The 16919-nt window shown below is 42.1% G+C and overlaps 1 protein-coding gene across 2 annotated transcripts in view; it reads right to left on the reverse strand.

The window, feature by feature from the left end:
• Window positions 1-16919, reverse strand: part of LOC124717066 (26S proteasome non-ATPase regulatory subunit 8) — an 80215-nt gene that overhangs the window by 15569 nt on the left and 47727 nt on the right. For both annotated transcript variants that reach the window (XM_047243749.1, XM_047243748.1), the window contains exon 5: window positions 12421-12606. In XM_047243749.1, the coding sequence (XP_047099705.1) occupies window positions 12421-12606 (186 nt within the window). The remainder of the gene's footprint in view (window positions 1-12420; window positions 12607-16919) is intronic.

Raw genomic sequence — 16919 nt, forward strand, 5'->3', positions numbered from 1 at the left:
ATCCTGATCCATAGGTTGGTCAGGAGCAGCGCCTGCCACCAACGGTCGGCCAGTTGACCGGCCACCAGCAGTGCGCCTCGGCGACACAGAAGATGGCCAAGGGCGATTTCCGCCAGGTGGTGCTGTAGATGGGATACGCCTTGGCGGAGAAGGAGAGGAACTGTGTTTCTTCGTAGCCTTCTTGGAGGTATGATGTTTAGATGAAGGAGGAACCGATGGTTGTGAAGTTGCAGTACGTAAAAACTCTTCACGAGAATGCTCTTTTTTCGAAGACTTGGCGTCTGACTTTTGGGCTCGAGATTTAGCAGAACCCGACGAAGGGTGAGCCATAGAGTGGGCAGGCGAAAGTGGTGAGGTTGAACGGGCGATCTTTGCGCTGGCCGATCTGACGACCGTGGTACTAAATGTGAGGTCGCAAGTCTGCGTGGCCGCCTCCGTTGTTGGCCGAGGAGAAGCAAGGACAGTGCTGTATTTTCCTTTCTGAGGCACGGTGGGCTGTCGACTGGCGAGTAACTTTCGAGCAGCAAAGGTCGACACCTTTTCCTTCACTCTTATTTCCTGGATCAGCTTTTCGTCCTTAAAAACAGGGCAATCTCGAGAGGAAGCAGCGTGGTCACCCATACAGTTGATGCAGTGAGGGGACGGATGTGGACAAGCACCCTCATGGGCATCCTTGCCACACGTAACACATTTGGCCGGATTGGAACAGGACTGGCTGGTGTGATTGAACCGCTGACATCGATAGCAACGCGTAGGGTTTGGGACATAAGGGCGAACGGAAATTATCTCATAGCCTGCTTTGATTTTTGATGGGAGTTGAACTTTGTCAAATGTCAAGAAGACAGTGCGGGTTGGAATGATGTTCGAGTCAACCCTTTTCATAACCCGATGAACAGCGGTGACGCCCTGGTCAGACAGGTAGTGCTGAATTTCTTCGTCAGACAATCCATCGAGGGAGCGTGTATAAACGACTCCACGCGAGGAATTTAAGGTACGGTGCGGTTCCACACGGACAGGGAAGGTGTGGAGCAGAGAAGTACGCAGCAATTTTTGAGCCTGGAGGGCACTGTGTGTTTCTAACAACAGGGTACCATTCCGTAATCTGGAACAAGACTTTACAGGACCCGCAATTGCGTCGACACCTTTCTGAATAATGAAAGGGTTGACCGTGGAAAAGTCGTGACCTTCGTCAGACTGAGAAACAACAAGGAACTGTGGCAACGATGGAAGAACCGTCTGTGGCTGAGACTCAGTGAACTTACGTTTGTGAGCAGACATAGTGGAAGGTGAGGAAACCATTGCGGAAGAATCCCCCATGATTACCGGCGTCTCCGATGGCGCGCTCCTCCCTTGTGGGGGCCCTCACCGAGGGCACACCCGCCTTAGGTGATTGTTCACACCTCAGGTCACACCTCCCGACAAACGGACGGAGGGACCAATCGGCACTTTCGGAAGGTATCAGCTCGGGTAATCACCCCTCCCTGGGCCTGGCCGTTACCAGGGGGTACGTACGTGTCCTACCTATCTACCCGGGGCGGGGAATTACGCGTTACCCCGTCACCGGCTACGCATGGAAGTGCGTGGGTCGGCCTTCAGACACGCACAGGGAGGAAAAAAGGGAAAGGGAAAGGAAAGAAGAGGGGGTCTCAAATGCCGCAGCGGAGAAAAGGGCAAGGAGAAGAGGGAAGGAAAAGAGAAGGACAGAGGAAGGACGAGGACTTGTAAGTGTAGAAAGCAAGTAAGTTGGAAAAGTTTCGAGCGTCCGTCTCCGGACGTAGGCACAAACCATACTCCCAGAGGGGGAGAAAGGGAAGGAAAGAGCCAGAGGTGAGGGGGGGGGGGGGGGGGGGGGGCAAAGATGGGGGACGGGGAGGGATGCGGAAAGGGAAGGGAAGGTATGCAGCCCGGAAAGGAAGGAGGGCCACATTAGCTCGGGGTCCCGTGCTCGCTACACACGTGTCCACAAAAGAGTTGTGGACCCCCTGGGGGGATCTCAATGTCAGTGTGAGTATAGTTGCTGGGTGAATGTGAGCACCATTTCATCAGCTCTTCTTTCGAGCTAGAGTTACGTAGCTAAAACAATGACCATCAGTAACATTATCACTTTAATTTTTGTTATACACGGACCAGTCACATTAATGTGACCGCCATCTACGTTTGATGTCGACGTGCAAAAGCCACTTGCAGATAGCAGGTGGCAACGGTGGGTATATCAATCCTGTTCCGGGGTGGGGGGTGCAGGCAACACAGCAGGTATCATAATGTGGAAGGGGAGCAATTTATCTGCTGTTCAAAATGGTATATCATTGGCTTTTAGCGCAAGGGTGGTAGAATTTCCAAAATGGGTAAGTTCATAAACCGTACGTGCACCACTGTGGTTAAAGTATACAATGTAAGGCAAAATGGCACTATTAAAAACTGGTGCTGAGGGAACTGTGGTGCAGCACGGGCGACAGATGATGTGGGGGAATACACGTGCAACTGTTGAGCAGCTGACTGCACAGATGAACCAAGGGTGCCTGCAGTGTCTCCTCACCAACCATTCAGTGAATACTGCAGTGTACGGACCTCTGCAGCAAGCACCTGGATCATGCACCCACGCTGACTGCTGTTCATTGGCGACGAAGGCTGGAATTTGCACGTCAGTATTGGAACTGAACAACCACTGAGTGGTGACAGGTAACCTTTTCAGATGAATCACGTTTGATGCTCCATCGGAAAGATGGCTATTGTGCACGGCGTGACGTCAAAGCGAACACTAGCAGCAACTGTCAGAACGCTCCAGGCCAGAAGGCATTCCCTGGGTGATGCCGTCATTCTGGAAGGCACTATGGATCAATACAGCTATTCATCTATCAATAGGGGCCATGTCCACCTCTACATGCAGATTGTTTTTCCTTGGCACAATGGCATCTACCAGCAGGACAATGCAATGTGTCGTGCAGCGTGTGTGTGTGTGTGTGTGTGTGTGTGTGTGTGTGTGTGTGTGTGTTTCGAAGAGCACCAGGATGAGTTTGCTGTATTCAACAGATTTAAACCCAATTGAGAATCTGTGGGATCAGCTCGACTGGGCCATTTGCGCCATGTATCCTCAACCGAGAAACATAGTGCAGCTGGTCACAGATCTGGAGCCTGCATGGTTCCACATCCCTCTCTGCACCTTCAAGACTCTCGCTGTTTCTTCCTGCAAATCTCACAGTGGACCATGCTGCTGAAAGTGGTTACTGACTTTCCTTTTCTTCCTGTCTGGTAAGTGACTCCTTAATTGGGGTTGTGTGTGACTTATCCAACTCTCATTTCATGAACCTCGACAGTCCTTTTTCTTCATCCCTCTTTCTTCCCCCTTCAAACCTTCTGCCTGACGGAGCCAAAGGCTCTGAAATGTTTGTATGTTTCCTCCTGCCGCAGTCTGGTGAGTAGATTTTTTATGTATCAAATTACATTATTAATGTTCCACCATTTTTCGTGAGTGCACCCATGATGTTAATAACTTGTCTACTGATGTTTCAGCTGACAACCTTTCAGCCCTCCTAAAGGTGAGTCAGTTGCAATATTTTTAAAGCACTTTGCATTGCGGAGTAAATGCACGTGCGTCAAAGATGTCTGTGGGTAACGGCATCAGTCATAGATAAACTTTACGCCTCTGAGGGGTGGGGGTGGGGGGGGGGGGGGGGGCGAGGCGAGGAAGCAAGCACAGGATCTGCGAATCCACATTGCTTATACAGTCCTTGGTTCACTATTATGGATGGCATAAGTTGCAACATTAGGCAGAAGACCTAGATCAATATTTCCTTAGAGAGCGCAGGCAAGAAATGAGGGGTTTCTACATTTTGTTTTGAGCTGCAAAACCTTGTCTTAGTTGAGGAGGTTGTCAGCTTACTGTAACTCCACAGCTTCCTCGATCATTGAATCCCAGCAGGATACGGCTCCGACCAGTACTTTAACTTTACCGTAATCGATAGAATGGTCTGTGGAAACACAAAGATCTGCCACTGCAGATTTGTCGGGCTGTAGAAGAGAGTGTATCACTGGTGTTCTACGCAATGTTCTTTTGGAGTGCGTATTGTCTGCTCAGCGTACTGTTTACCTCAAGGAATTTCATAAATATCTGCCTTTCATAAAAGCAGATTCCAGAAGAGCTGTTGCCATGGGTGGTGGAAGGAAGATGACATCCAGTTTATTCGTCATTATTCTTCTAACTTTTGAAGAAATATTTCCCACATAAGTTAGAAATGTTATGGAAATAGAATTAGTAGACCTGCTCAACCGAAATGCAGGTTTCCAACTCAACACATCACAAAAAACCCTCATTTCACATCTGTGCTCCCAATGGAAATATTGTTCTAAGTCTTCACTGCCTGGCATTTCAACATATAACATCCATAATGAGCAACCAAATATTTTATAAGCACTAAGGATTTGCTAACTCTGCATTTGCTTTGTCTTACTCTTGGAGGCATGAAATTTTATCTATGACTAACATTCATTACTAACAGTGTTACCTTTGACACGTGTGTTTACTCCACAGTGTAAAGTGCTTTAACCTTGCAAGTGACTCACCTTGAGAATGGCTGATAGGTTGTCAGCTGAAATATCAGTAGAAGATTTGATAATATTCTGTATGCAATCCTGAAAAAACTTCTTAATGAATTGTACGTAAATGTGCCTCAGTGGCTAGTGGGTTAATCCATACAGAAATTACAAACAGACAGACAGGTAGCACTATGAAGAAATGTGGGTTAAGTTCAAAACCACAAAGCTAAATGTTTTGCATTCGATCCCCCGTTAGTACAACAATTTTTTCTGTACTTATCACTTCTTCCACCTCTGAAAATGAGAAAAATTCCAAGTTAAGTTGCAACATGTTTAAGGGTGAATGTTGAACTGTAGCCCCCACCCCATCCACTCCCCATAACTGGCTGTGTAAGTTGGTTCAGAGGTGGAAGGCTATCAAGGGCACAGCACCATGCCAAGTAAAGCACTGCAACAACATTCAATCCAACCTTCAGGTTGAGCACAGCTTTACTTTATTTACACTGTCACAAATGGTACCAAAAATACTTTGTAAGTGGACAGCCTTAGCAGTTACACTACCAACACAGCCTAAATCAACATACTCTGCACCTGCCTGCCATTCTCCCCTCCCCTTGTTAACAATCAGAAGCACTCTACGCAAGTAGCCGAAGTTGAGAATGCGGCCAACAGATACTAATAACCTGCAACACCTTCCTCCATTGTACTAAGATTGTTAACACTATCAGATACATGTGTCTCACTGATACAATTACGGAGCACCTCATGTTTGTAGTGCTACAAAATGAGTGAACAAATTTAGAAATCTATTGCTAACAACTAAGATCAATACACTTTACATCTAATTAACTAGAACTTCTGTAGGACACTGCTGGACATCCAAAGTGCTTCAGTGGAATGGAAGTAACGGCCAAACAGTTGCAAAATACAGGTTTATTAAACCTTAACCATGGTTTCAACACTTTGATTGGTCATGTTAGACAACACTTAACATCTACCGAAAGAAGCACTTTCAACACTTTCCCTAATCACCTCCACTGAATAGGTGACAAACCAACTTGTTCAAGTGACTCAAAGTCAGAAGGTAATTGGAGTAACATATTTTAAGAAACTGTAACCACACATGATTCAAAGTGTGACTTTTTGATGTACAGTATGTGTGGTGTGCACCTGAGGATTTTTTAGGCCAGAGATAACTCACCAAAGGCCTGATGTACAAGGCGATTATAATTAAACTTTCAACCCACTGTAGAAATAACACTACTGGTCAGAATGACGTCAAATTGCAACGGAATATTATTGGAGAAGGGGCAAAACATATTGCAGAAGATAATTAATAGTTACAAAATGTAGCAACAAATGGCGCTGTGAGCATCAAAATTTAATAGTAGTCGACTACATATGACAAATGAATCCTACAACAATGCCTAAGGTGTACGCTTGACATTAAACTGCACTACTCAGTGTGCATGGGTGTAAGATGTGATACTGTTAGTTGTAAAGCCCCCCCATCCACCATGATAAGGTCATATCACATCGGATGGGAAAAATCTGTTTTTAATTGTCCTGAGGCCAAAAACCGCATAAGAAGCATCAATCAAAATCAAATGGATTATTAATTTCCATGCAACTGACGCAAAACATGTTCAATATGTTGTCCACAGTTTTCTGCAGAAAGTTGAAATCAAGAAACAGCATGTTCCACAACTGATCGAAGTGTTTCTGGGGTCACGTTCAGAATGTGTTGTGCAATGCATGCCTTCAATGCAGCTAAGTTTGCCATCAGAACACTGAACACATCTTTCAGGTAAACCCACAGATTAAGATTAGGTGATCGGGACAGCCAGGATGTAGGGAAATGGCGGCTTATAATTCTAGCATTTCCTAAATGGCACTTCAGCAGCTGCTTAAATGGATTTTCAATGTTCGAAGGTGCACCATCTTGCATAAAAATGATCCCATCCACACTGTTGGAGATCTGGAATGGCGTGGTTGCACATTAGACACACACAGCAGTTACCAGTGGCGTAACTGGTAACAGTACCGGAAGCACCTGTCTCTTCGAAAGAACATGGCCCTATGATAAATGATGCCGTAAACCTGGACCACACAGTGACCTTCCCAGAATGAAGTGGTACTGGTTGATTTGCGTGTGGATTTTCCGTTGCCCATATTCGACAATTCTGTATATTGACACAGTCTGTCAGATTTAAGTGGGCTTCGCCTGTTCACAAAATCTTCCACAGCCAATCATTGTCCACTTCCATGCTAGCAAGAAATTCTAAAGCAGAGGCATGTCTTGCTGGCAGGTCAACAGGAAGCAACTTGTGCACATGGTTAATTTTGAATGGATAGCAAAGAAGGATGTTTCGTAGGATTTTATGTACCACGCTCACGGGTATGTTCAATGTTCGAGCAATTCTCCGTGCACTACACATTTGCACACCACCACTCTTCTACTCCTGCATTGCTATGGCCACTGCTTCCACTGACATTGAATCAATAGTTTCCTCTGTCTACCAGGATGCATACCAAAAGAACCTGTCTTTTCGAATCTTTTTCTCCAGACCCACGCCAGTCATCAGACCAAAGCCTTTTTTCAAACCGTTCAGTGTCCGAAACTTCTGCAGAACAATGTGTGCACAGTCATCATTCTTCTAACAAAGCTTTACAAACAGAGTGCGATCCTGCATTCAGACAGTCGTGGCTAACACTGCAGATGCGAAAGGAGGAAAAGCCATGTACCCAGCGTGTTTATACCAACTGGAATGGGTCATGCGCATGACAGGTGTTTTCATTTACATATTCTTACACATACAGCGTCATCTATTCATCAATTTCCACACAGTTTTTTTTCTTCTGCCGTACGTTTTCCCCTTCTTTGATAATATTCCATTGCAATTCGACGTCATTTTGACAAGTGGTGTTATTTTTACAGTGTTCTGTTAAGTTTAATTATAATCACCCTGTATTTTGTACTATTTTCAGGGGGGGGGGGGGGGGAAGTATCAGTCTGTGATTAGTAAGTGTACCACTACGCACTGCAGAATGAAGGAAGAAAATGTTAGTATTAGTTTACTGTAGGAGCTTTCCAGATAGATCCCAGAACAAGTCTCACTTTTAAGTGGTAGTAACACTGCTGTATCTAATGAGGTTAGTAGATTCCACATAAACAATTTGGTGAAGGTGAGTGGTGAAGGTAGATCAAACCTATTCAAATTGTCTGGTGATGACTTGTTAACTCAAAATGAATGTTTCTGTGACCTGAGTGGTCAAATACAATAAAATAATTACATTACTGAACGATCCCTGTGTTCCAGTTAGACAGAATGCGTAGGCCATGTGTAAATTTCCAGATCATGTTATAGTATTAGGGGAAAACTTCAATTTACCAGCTACAGACTGGGAGACACTAGTTTTTAGGATGAGTTGTAATGGCAGGGATTCATCTGATATTGTTCCAAACGTCTTACCTGAAGATTCCTTTCGATACTTTCAGAGAACCTACTAGTGAGGGTTATGTTACAAACACACAAACTTTTCAACTTAGTTAATCAAACTTTTCAATGTAGATAAAGAAAGGAATCAGCAATCGCAAGCTCGTCATAACATCACTTACTATGGGCATCAGTTGGAAAGTGAAGAAAGGTAGTACAATACTACTTTTATGTAAGTTCGAAAAGAAGCAGGATTCAAATTATCTGAGCATTCAACATCAATCGTTTGTCTCTAAGACTGAAAAACACTGCGTATAAATGGATGAAATTTGGAAGTACTGGGCAATATAACTTGGATAGGTACGTGCATCATAGGACATAATATGCATTCACAGAATGTGATCTAAAATATACAACAGATTTCGTTTAGCAATATGGACCAACAGCTATGCAAATCTGTTGCTGACTCTCTTTGAACATGGGAATGACCTGAGTATTTTTCTAGTTACTTGGTGCAGGTATTAGCTGTTGACCCTTAACATAAACGAATGTAGCATACTTTACACAAAAAGATACAGAGACCCTTACTGTTTGATTCTATGGTTGCCAAACAACCACTGGAAACAATCACAGCCATCAAATATCTTTAAGTATGCATACAAAGCAGTTTGAAGTGCAATGGCCATATAAACTAATTTCAGGAAAGAGATTCCAGATTCCTTGGAAGAATTCTCAGAGGTGTAGTTTCACCCATGAAGGAGGTAGCTTATAAAAAACCTTATGCAAACAGTACCCAAGTACTTCTCCTGAGTATGGAACCCATATTACACAGGATTCACAGAGGAAATCCTATCTTCTCAAAGAAGAGTACCACAGTTTGACAAAATTTCAGGTCAACTGCCAGATGTTTGCAACTTGTTGCCGTAATATTTCGGCACAGTCTTCTGTTCGTCTTCAGGTGAATATTGACAAAAGTGCACTTGGCTCCCGAATTGGAGATCTCGCCAGCACATGCATGCTGTATCCAGTTGGCGTTGCACATGCACTGCTTGAATGCATGCGCTTCTGCTGCAAGTCTGTGTACTGCACTGTGCACCCTTTGTTTATGTCAAATCTATTGGTTTTAGATGGTAAAATCACATAACACTGTTAGCGACGAGAGCATGAAATGTTTCTATGAAAGGACGCCGGAAACCACTGACAATGGATAAGAGCTTCTGACAGTCTTTTTTTCCACTAATACATTGATGACAGAGCTCTAAAAGTTTGGCATGAACCACAATTTATGTTTCATTGTAGTTCATCAAATGACCAGTGGAAATGCAGTATTCGGCGACAGCGGTTTTATTGCCTTGGAGGAGGCGAGTCGCTACTGATGTTCCACAGTGCGGTCCTGCACAGTGCGCGTTGTTTGCTCTTTTATAATTTACCATATTTGCACGGAAGCCAGTACGCACCTCCCTTGTGCAACTAAGTGGTGTTTAACAGAGCCCAAAAACACAGACTTGGGAAGGAAGACGAAAGATTACTTTAACTTCTTCATATTCTGCCTATTTTTACTGAAACATTTTCAATATACATTGGAGATAAGCAGTTGTTTTCAAGGCCTCATTCTCTTCCTAGACCTGTAGTTTGTAGCACTCTCTTCACTTGCTGAGACAAATATCCATCGTTCAGAACAGTCTTTATCACAAATTTATTTATTCTGGTAACCAGTTTCGACCATGTCTGTGGCCATCTTCAGACCTACAAGTCAAATTATGAAATTTTATGTTGTTATTTGCCTTTTAATCCATTGGCTAGCGATGACAACATTCTGTCAAAAGTGGGCAGAGCCTCCAGTATATAAGTAAGACATGCACTGCACTATCTAGCAGTGATTTACCACCAGGAGGCGGCGCCTGCTCCTACAGCATTTTGGTAATTCATTGTTTTATACCTTTGTAGTTTTATATAATTTTCTTTAATGTATGTAGCCCTCTGATCAGATTTTGTATTTGACTTGTAGATCTGAAGATGACCACAGGTGTGGTTGATACCGGTTACCAGAATAAATAAATTTGTGATCAAGACTGATTTTAATAGTAACTATTAGCTTGAAGGTGTTCCAGTTCCATTTGCAGGCTATTAGCATCCAACATGGTATGGGCTCTGTGGATTAACATCTTTATAGAGCACTCGTCACCAGATGGTGGCAACTGGTAGCTGGCAAATACAGGCCTATGGATGGGCTTCCGAAAAACGAAGTGTCTCAGTGTGCCATTGCATTTACATCAACCAAGACATCTAAAAATGGCAAACAACTATCTTTCTCCATCTCTGTAATAAATTTCATGTTTTCATATAAGGAGTTCAGATGTTAAAATCAGGCTATACAAACCACGAGAGCTAACTATAAAAGTGTCGTCAACATATCGCCAAAATACTGTTTTAAAATAGCTGAGGCAAATGCTCTCTCAATTGTGCATCAAAAGATTGGCCAACAGGGCAGACAAACGGCTTCCTATGGCAACATCAGATTGTTCTAAAAATTGCAGCCAACCTGTATATGGAGCGAGCACTCGCTTCAGCTATTTCAAAACCAAAAGTATTTTCGTAGTAAGCTGATAACACTTACTGTTTGGCCTCATTGTTTGGATCATTTCCAAGAGTTCCTTTATTGCCTGAACTCCATACATGGAAACAAAAGTTACTATGACAATGGAGAAAGATGGCTGCTTGCCATATTTAGACACCGTGGTGCGATGTAAAAGTGATAGCACACTTAGGCATTCAGTGTTCCGAAATCCCAGCAAAACAAACCCATATTTGCAAACTTATAGCTGCCACCATCTGGCAAACTATGGGTGTTGACCTTAATTCACAGAGCCTGTAACATCTTACATGCTGATAATCTGCAAACCCGACTAACAACTACAAACTGTGAAGAATGGATATTTGTATCAGCAAATACATAGAGCTACAAACATACAAATGCCAGAACAAGGAAAAGGATGAGGCCTCAAAAACGAATGTTTACTTACCCTACAACTAGAACTGTTTCAGCAGAAACAGGCAGAATATTAACAAGACAAAGCTAAAATTATCTTTCATCGACCTTTGGAAATCTTGATACTTTTGGGATCTGTTTAGCTCTACTTACAATTGTGCAAGGCAGGTATTTACAGGATTCCATGAAAATGCAGCAAAATATATAAAGCCAAACAACGCACATTATGCAGGATCACATTATAGAACATAAGTGGCATACCTGTCTCCTCCAAGTCAGTAAGACCACTATATCTAAGCACTGGCTATTTGATGAAACACAATGAGGGAAATATTGTGGCCTGTATGTCACACTTTAGCAGCTCTATTAATGAATAAATGGAAAAATAACTTCCTGAGACTTATAAATCAAGACACCAGCTTCTAAGTAAATTCTGCATGGAATCCTAACATAGAAAAACTTCGTGCTCTGTATAGTCGGCATCATTCTGCAACTTCACTGTCTAAACACAAACGATCTGACATCAATGAGGCAAGCTTTCTAACACAAAGGGTGCGCACTGCACAGACTTGCAGCAGGAGCACATGCACTCGAGCAAGACCAACAGGATACACCACACACGTGCCAGCTCTGAATTTTCTCCAGTGTTCACCTGGAGGTGGCCAGGAGACCATGCCAAAATACAGCAACAGCAAGTTACAAGCATCCTGCAGCTTGTCCAAAATTTTGTGGAGCAATCTGTAGGCCAGAAAAGTTTTCATTTAACATGATCATGGTTCATCATGGGTTTTGTTTAGTAACCATGTACATGTCACTGAGATGTTCACTCAATTCCAGTGGCAAACAGGGGTGTTGGGCATGACCATGGTGCTACATAATAAAACATATTTCTGGCTTGGCCTTTTGTAAGTCTTTATCTGATTACTGAAGGAACAATGCCCAGCCTGAGCAGGAATTTGCTTTACCACAAAGAAGCACCCACCACTGCCACCTGGCACTTCTTGAGCAATTCTAAAGATGGAAATCTTACTCATTTACATTACAGCCTAGATTTGTATCCTCATTCCTCTTACCACAAAAGAGAAAGGCACCACTTGAGGGTAGGCATTTCTGCACTGTAGCAGCTTTAACTGGCTACAAAGAATTCCTAAAGAAACTATCTGTACGGGTATCACAGTGCCCTAATTTTGTAATTTGAAAAGCTGCATTTGTGTTTACTTTTCCATCTAGAAGTTTGAGAAGAAGGAAAGAGTTTTCAAGGAAGAGGGAATTTGCATTATTTTTCGCAAAAATTCTGGCAAGGCGGCACGACCACAATGACACCTATGAGCATGTAGTGTCAGCTGTTAAGTCTGTCACATTCCTTGACTTAATACCATTCACAAATATTGAAGTGTTTTACATATGAAGAAAAAAAAAATCTGTCAATCTCTCTCCTTCCAAATAACCAGTACAACAAACCTTTTCTCCGTATTTCTTCATGGCAGCAAGACTCGCCATGTTCAGCATTCTCGCTGCTTCTTGAACAGATATCTTTTCGTACGACTTCTCCAAGCAAGTTGCTATTTCATTTCTAATTGTGTCCAGCAGAATGTCAATAAAAAAATTATAATTTTCTGCTGGAACGTTGCCTTTTGCCAGGAAGATCTGTGGAAAGCAAAGAAAAGGAACAGTTATCATGAGCATTAATAAACACTGGCATGGGTGGTAATGATATGCTTTTACCAGTTTATTAGAAAAGCATGTGAATTTTGAAGTATTAACTAAATCAAACAATGGAAAATCGAGGATGGAATGTAGCAATATTATGAGTAGGAAAATTGCTACTCACCATATAGCGGAGATGCTGAGTCACAGATTGGCATAACAACCTACACATACACTTGTCCATCCTTACACAATCCCTGCTCCCAATCCCTTACCTCATAGCTCATACCCCTGTAATAGACCTAGGTGCAAGACCTGTCCCATACACCCTCCCAGCACCACCTACTTTAGTCCAGTCACTAGTATCACTTATCCCATCAAAGGCAGGGTTACCTGTGAAACCAGTCATGTGGCCTACAAGCTAAGCTGCAACCACTGTGTCACAGTCTACGTAGGCATGACAACTAATAAGCTGTCTGTACACATAAATGGCCACCGACAAACTATGGTCAAGAAACAAATGGACCACCCTGTTGCTCAACACACTGCCAAACAAGAAATCCTTCATTTCAATGACTGCTTCACAGGCTGTGCTATATAGACCCTTCTCACCAACACCAGCTTTTCTGAATTGCGCAGGTGGGAACTTTCCCTGAAATACATCCTACGTTCCCGTAACCCACCTGGCCTCAACCTTCGTTAGTCGCTGTCCTCACCCATCCAGCCCCTTCCCTGCTCCCATTCCAGCACTACACAGCCATCATTCCTTCATGAACACACCCTGTCTTTATTTATTTTTTAATTTATTTCTCTCCTTTTCCACTACTTCCCCTAGCCGCCCCCCCCCCCCTCCCCACCACCTAACCTGCAGCACTTCACTGTGTGTGTGTGTGTGTGTGTGTGTGTGTGTGTGTGTGTGTGTTTGAAGGCCATTGGCTGAAAGCTTTAAGTGTGAAAGTCTTTTAGCTGTGCCTACCTGCGGCTCAGCATCACCACTATGTGGTGAGTAGCAACTTTCCTTCTTCTCATAATATTGAGATATATGTAACACAAAACTAGGTGCCAGGCAGTCATATTCAATTACCGTAATGTGTAATAACAACATTATTGACATTATTATATGAGATATTTGGAAGCAAATAATGATTAAATGGCAGAGGTTTCAAGAATTTTGAGAGATGTGAAGTACACACGGTGATTTTGCAAAATGGGGACAAATGCAGGAAAATCTCTCGAGAGGATAAGGTGGTCGATTTGGAGGGGGGAACCAAACAGAGAGGTCATCTGTCCATCAGATTAGGGACGGACGGGGAACGAAGTTGGCTGTGTCCTTTCAAAGGAACCATTCTGGCATTTGCCTGACGTGATTTAAGGAAATCACAGAAAACCTAAATGAGGATGGCTGGATGCGGGTTTGAACCATCACCTGGGAGGACAGGGAACAAACAAGGTCATATGGCTATGGAGATATGGCCGGAAACACATTGCAGGAGTGTTACATCCACTTCAAGATGGAAATAAAATATCTTTGACAGTGTATAGTGATTGAAAGCACACAAAAACACACCAGGGCAGTGGATACGTTGTGTATGTACTATTGTTTTAATTCCACAGCCAAGAGGGCCGTAATGTTGCTCATGACAGTACGTTATCCACAAAGGCAGTGCACTCGCATACCAGTATACTGAGCAAGGTGGCATCCACTTCACTGCTGCTGTGAGGATGAAGAAGAAAAGGGAAAGGGAACAAAACTGGAAGGGATCCAGGAAACCAGGGGAATAGCCAGGTCGACATAAGTAATTAGACAAAGAGAGAGGAAGGAGGGGTCAGAGGGGAAGAAGTGAGAATGGGAGGGAGCACAAATGAAATGTGAGCCCCTGGAGGGATATTTAGAGAGATGTCTGTGACCTAAAAATTTTGTATTTATGAAAAATAATACTGAAATATTTGTCACACCTATTTGATCGCCATAATTCTAGTATATTTTAATGAAAATGTAATTAATTTCTATGCCAAGTTTATGAATATTTATTAGTCTCAGAGTAAATTGCACCTAAAGATAAAAAAATCACACTTCCTGAAAATTCCTCTTCATCCTACATTTAAAATTAAAACTTGCCAAGTCCGTTCACAAATGCACGTTCACCCCAGGTTCTACGCCCATACCACTGAGAACTTCCAGCCCACTGACAATCATCACTGGAACACAGCATAGCACTCATGACACCAGTTTTTAGCCCACAATACAGTTTTAGACAAGCATTTCCACACACTGTTATTGAACCTTTCATTGGGTATTCAAATTCTCTCATGAGTGAATTTAGTAAGCAAGTTTTCGCTAGCCAAGCCTCTATAGACAGTTTTTATAACACTCGCTACTGACATGGCAGGGGATGGTTACATATGTATTCATCAGCATTACGCTGGCATTCTGATATTTACACCATAATTCGAGGCCCTCTGGACAAAGAATGATGGGAGTCCTTGTCTGTAGCAATCCTGTGAAAGACTGTGGCCCTTACATCTTTTATCATTTCTGCTACATTATTAGTACTTCTTTGTATTCCCAGTCCGTAATATGTTTGAAAGACACCTGTTTCCGAATTTGTTAGCCTGCCCTGCTAAGCCCCAATATTCTATTACCATCAGAAAGCTTTCTCCCCTTCATATCTCCAGTTTCCTCAATCTTGTACCAAAACGCTTTTGTGCATGGCCAACACATTCAAGTCGTAAAACATCTATATTACGTTGTATCACATGCTGGAAAGTATTGCTGCTACCATCAGCCAAATACATGGCATAACATACACCAAGTTTTGTCACTGAACAATTGAACATATTGCTTATACCAGTAACTTCCATTTCTGCTCAGTATCCATAACAATTTTTTTACTCGCCTGTCTATACGCCATTTTCACGAAGTGTTGGAAAATAAATATTTTTTTAAATGTAACTTACACTAACACATTTGATTTTTTATTTGTTTATTTATTTTACTATCAAACAGACATCGAAGGCTTAAGAAGGAATGTTAATAGAAATCCTTAAAATAGCATTGTAACACACACTAAATTACTATGAAATGTCCATGTGGAGGTCTTTGAAACTCTTACTGGCATAGGGGATGTTGAATCGATTTTTGATGGGCAGGTGGATAAGAAGGATTTTGAAACTGATGAAATGATCTTTAGGCAACACAAAGGGATACAAAAATTCTTTATTTTAAACGAATCTGTAGACTTATATTCACTTTGAAATTATAGTATCAATATATGATCAGTCTGTATTTTCACAATAGGAGTCTTCAGCATCATTAAATCCATTCTGGAAAGCCCATTCTATTTCCATGCAACACTTCAGATTGTCAATATTCCTCCAGTTACTACCAACATGTTTTGTTAACAACTTGCCCACATCTGACATTTTGTATATAGTGCCTTCAAATTTGTTTAGACTGGAGCTGATGTACTTTGCTCTTCTTTGTTATGTATTTCGCTACTCAAATATTAGTTCTGTACGCTCATTCCCATTTAGCTTTAAAATCTGTCGAAGTTTTGTCATGTAGAATCTTTCGCAATGACTGAATTTGAAGTGCTACAATGCAAACTGCTTGAAATACACAGTTGCTTCATTCTTTTAGTCTCATACTTGCACCATATCAGTCTCCAGTTTATGCAAAGTGGCATGATCATTTATTATATTCTCATACACAGAAGATTCAACTACAATATCCCTCTTGCTCAATTTTTTTCTATTCTCACATAAAACCTGTTAGGCAGTATGAAGGAGTATCCTATAACAAAGTAATATTTCCACTTTATGTTAAAAGAGATCTCTGAAGTCATTTACAGACCACGGTGATCATACTGACATTTTTGTTTTGATACCCACAGGTATTTGCAAAGAATTTCACTATTTTCTGCCTGCATAAGTCTATGATATGCACAGCTTGTTTTCTCACTTGAGCTTTTTGAGTTCCGAGTTTCATTCCGACAATAAGAGTGAACATTCTGTGTACACAAAAGAGCTTTTGAATTGTCAATCACTGTAGTGAAATCATAAAAAGTAAATTGCCTACTAAAATAAGCAGCTTAATCTGGAAGTTTTGGAAACAACATATTTTTCTATTAGTCAAAAGATATAATCGATAATCCCTTTTTATCCTGACATAATAAATCACAAAATGCTCCCGCTTCAAATTACATACACTCTGTTCTACTAAAACTGCTTTTTTCTTTACAGGGCTTTTCTCTTCATCCTGCACATACAAAACAAACACCAGTTCTAAGACTTCCAAAGCCTCTTTGTAACTA

This window comes from Schistocerca piceifrons, chromosome 9 (assembly GCF_021461385.2).
Source record: "Schistocerca piceifrons isolate TAMUIC-IGC-003096 chromosome 9, iqSchPice1.1, whole genome shotgun sequence".
In the NCBI taxonomy this organism is placed as follows: domain Eukaryota; kingdom Metazoa; phylum Arthropoda; class Insecta; order Orthoptera; family Acrididae; genus Schistocerca; species Schistocerca piceifrons.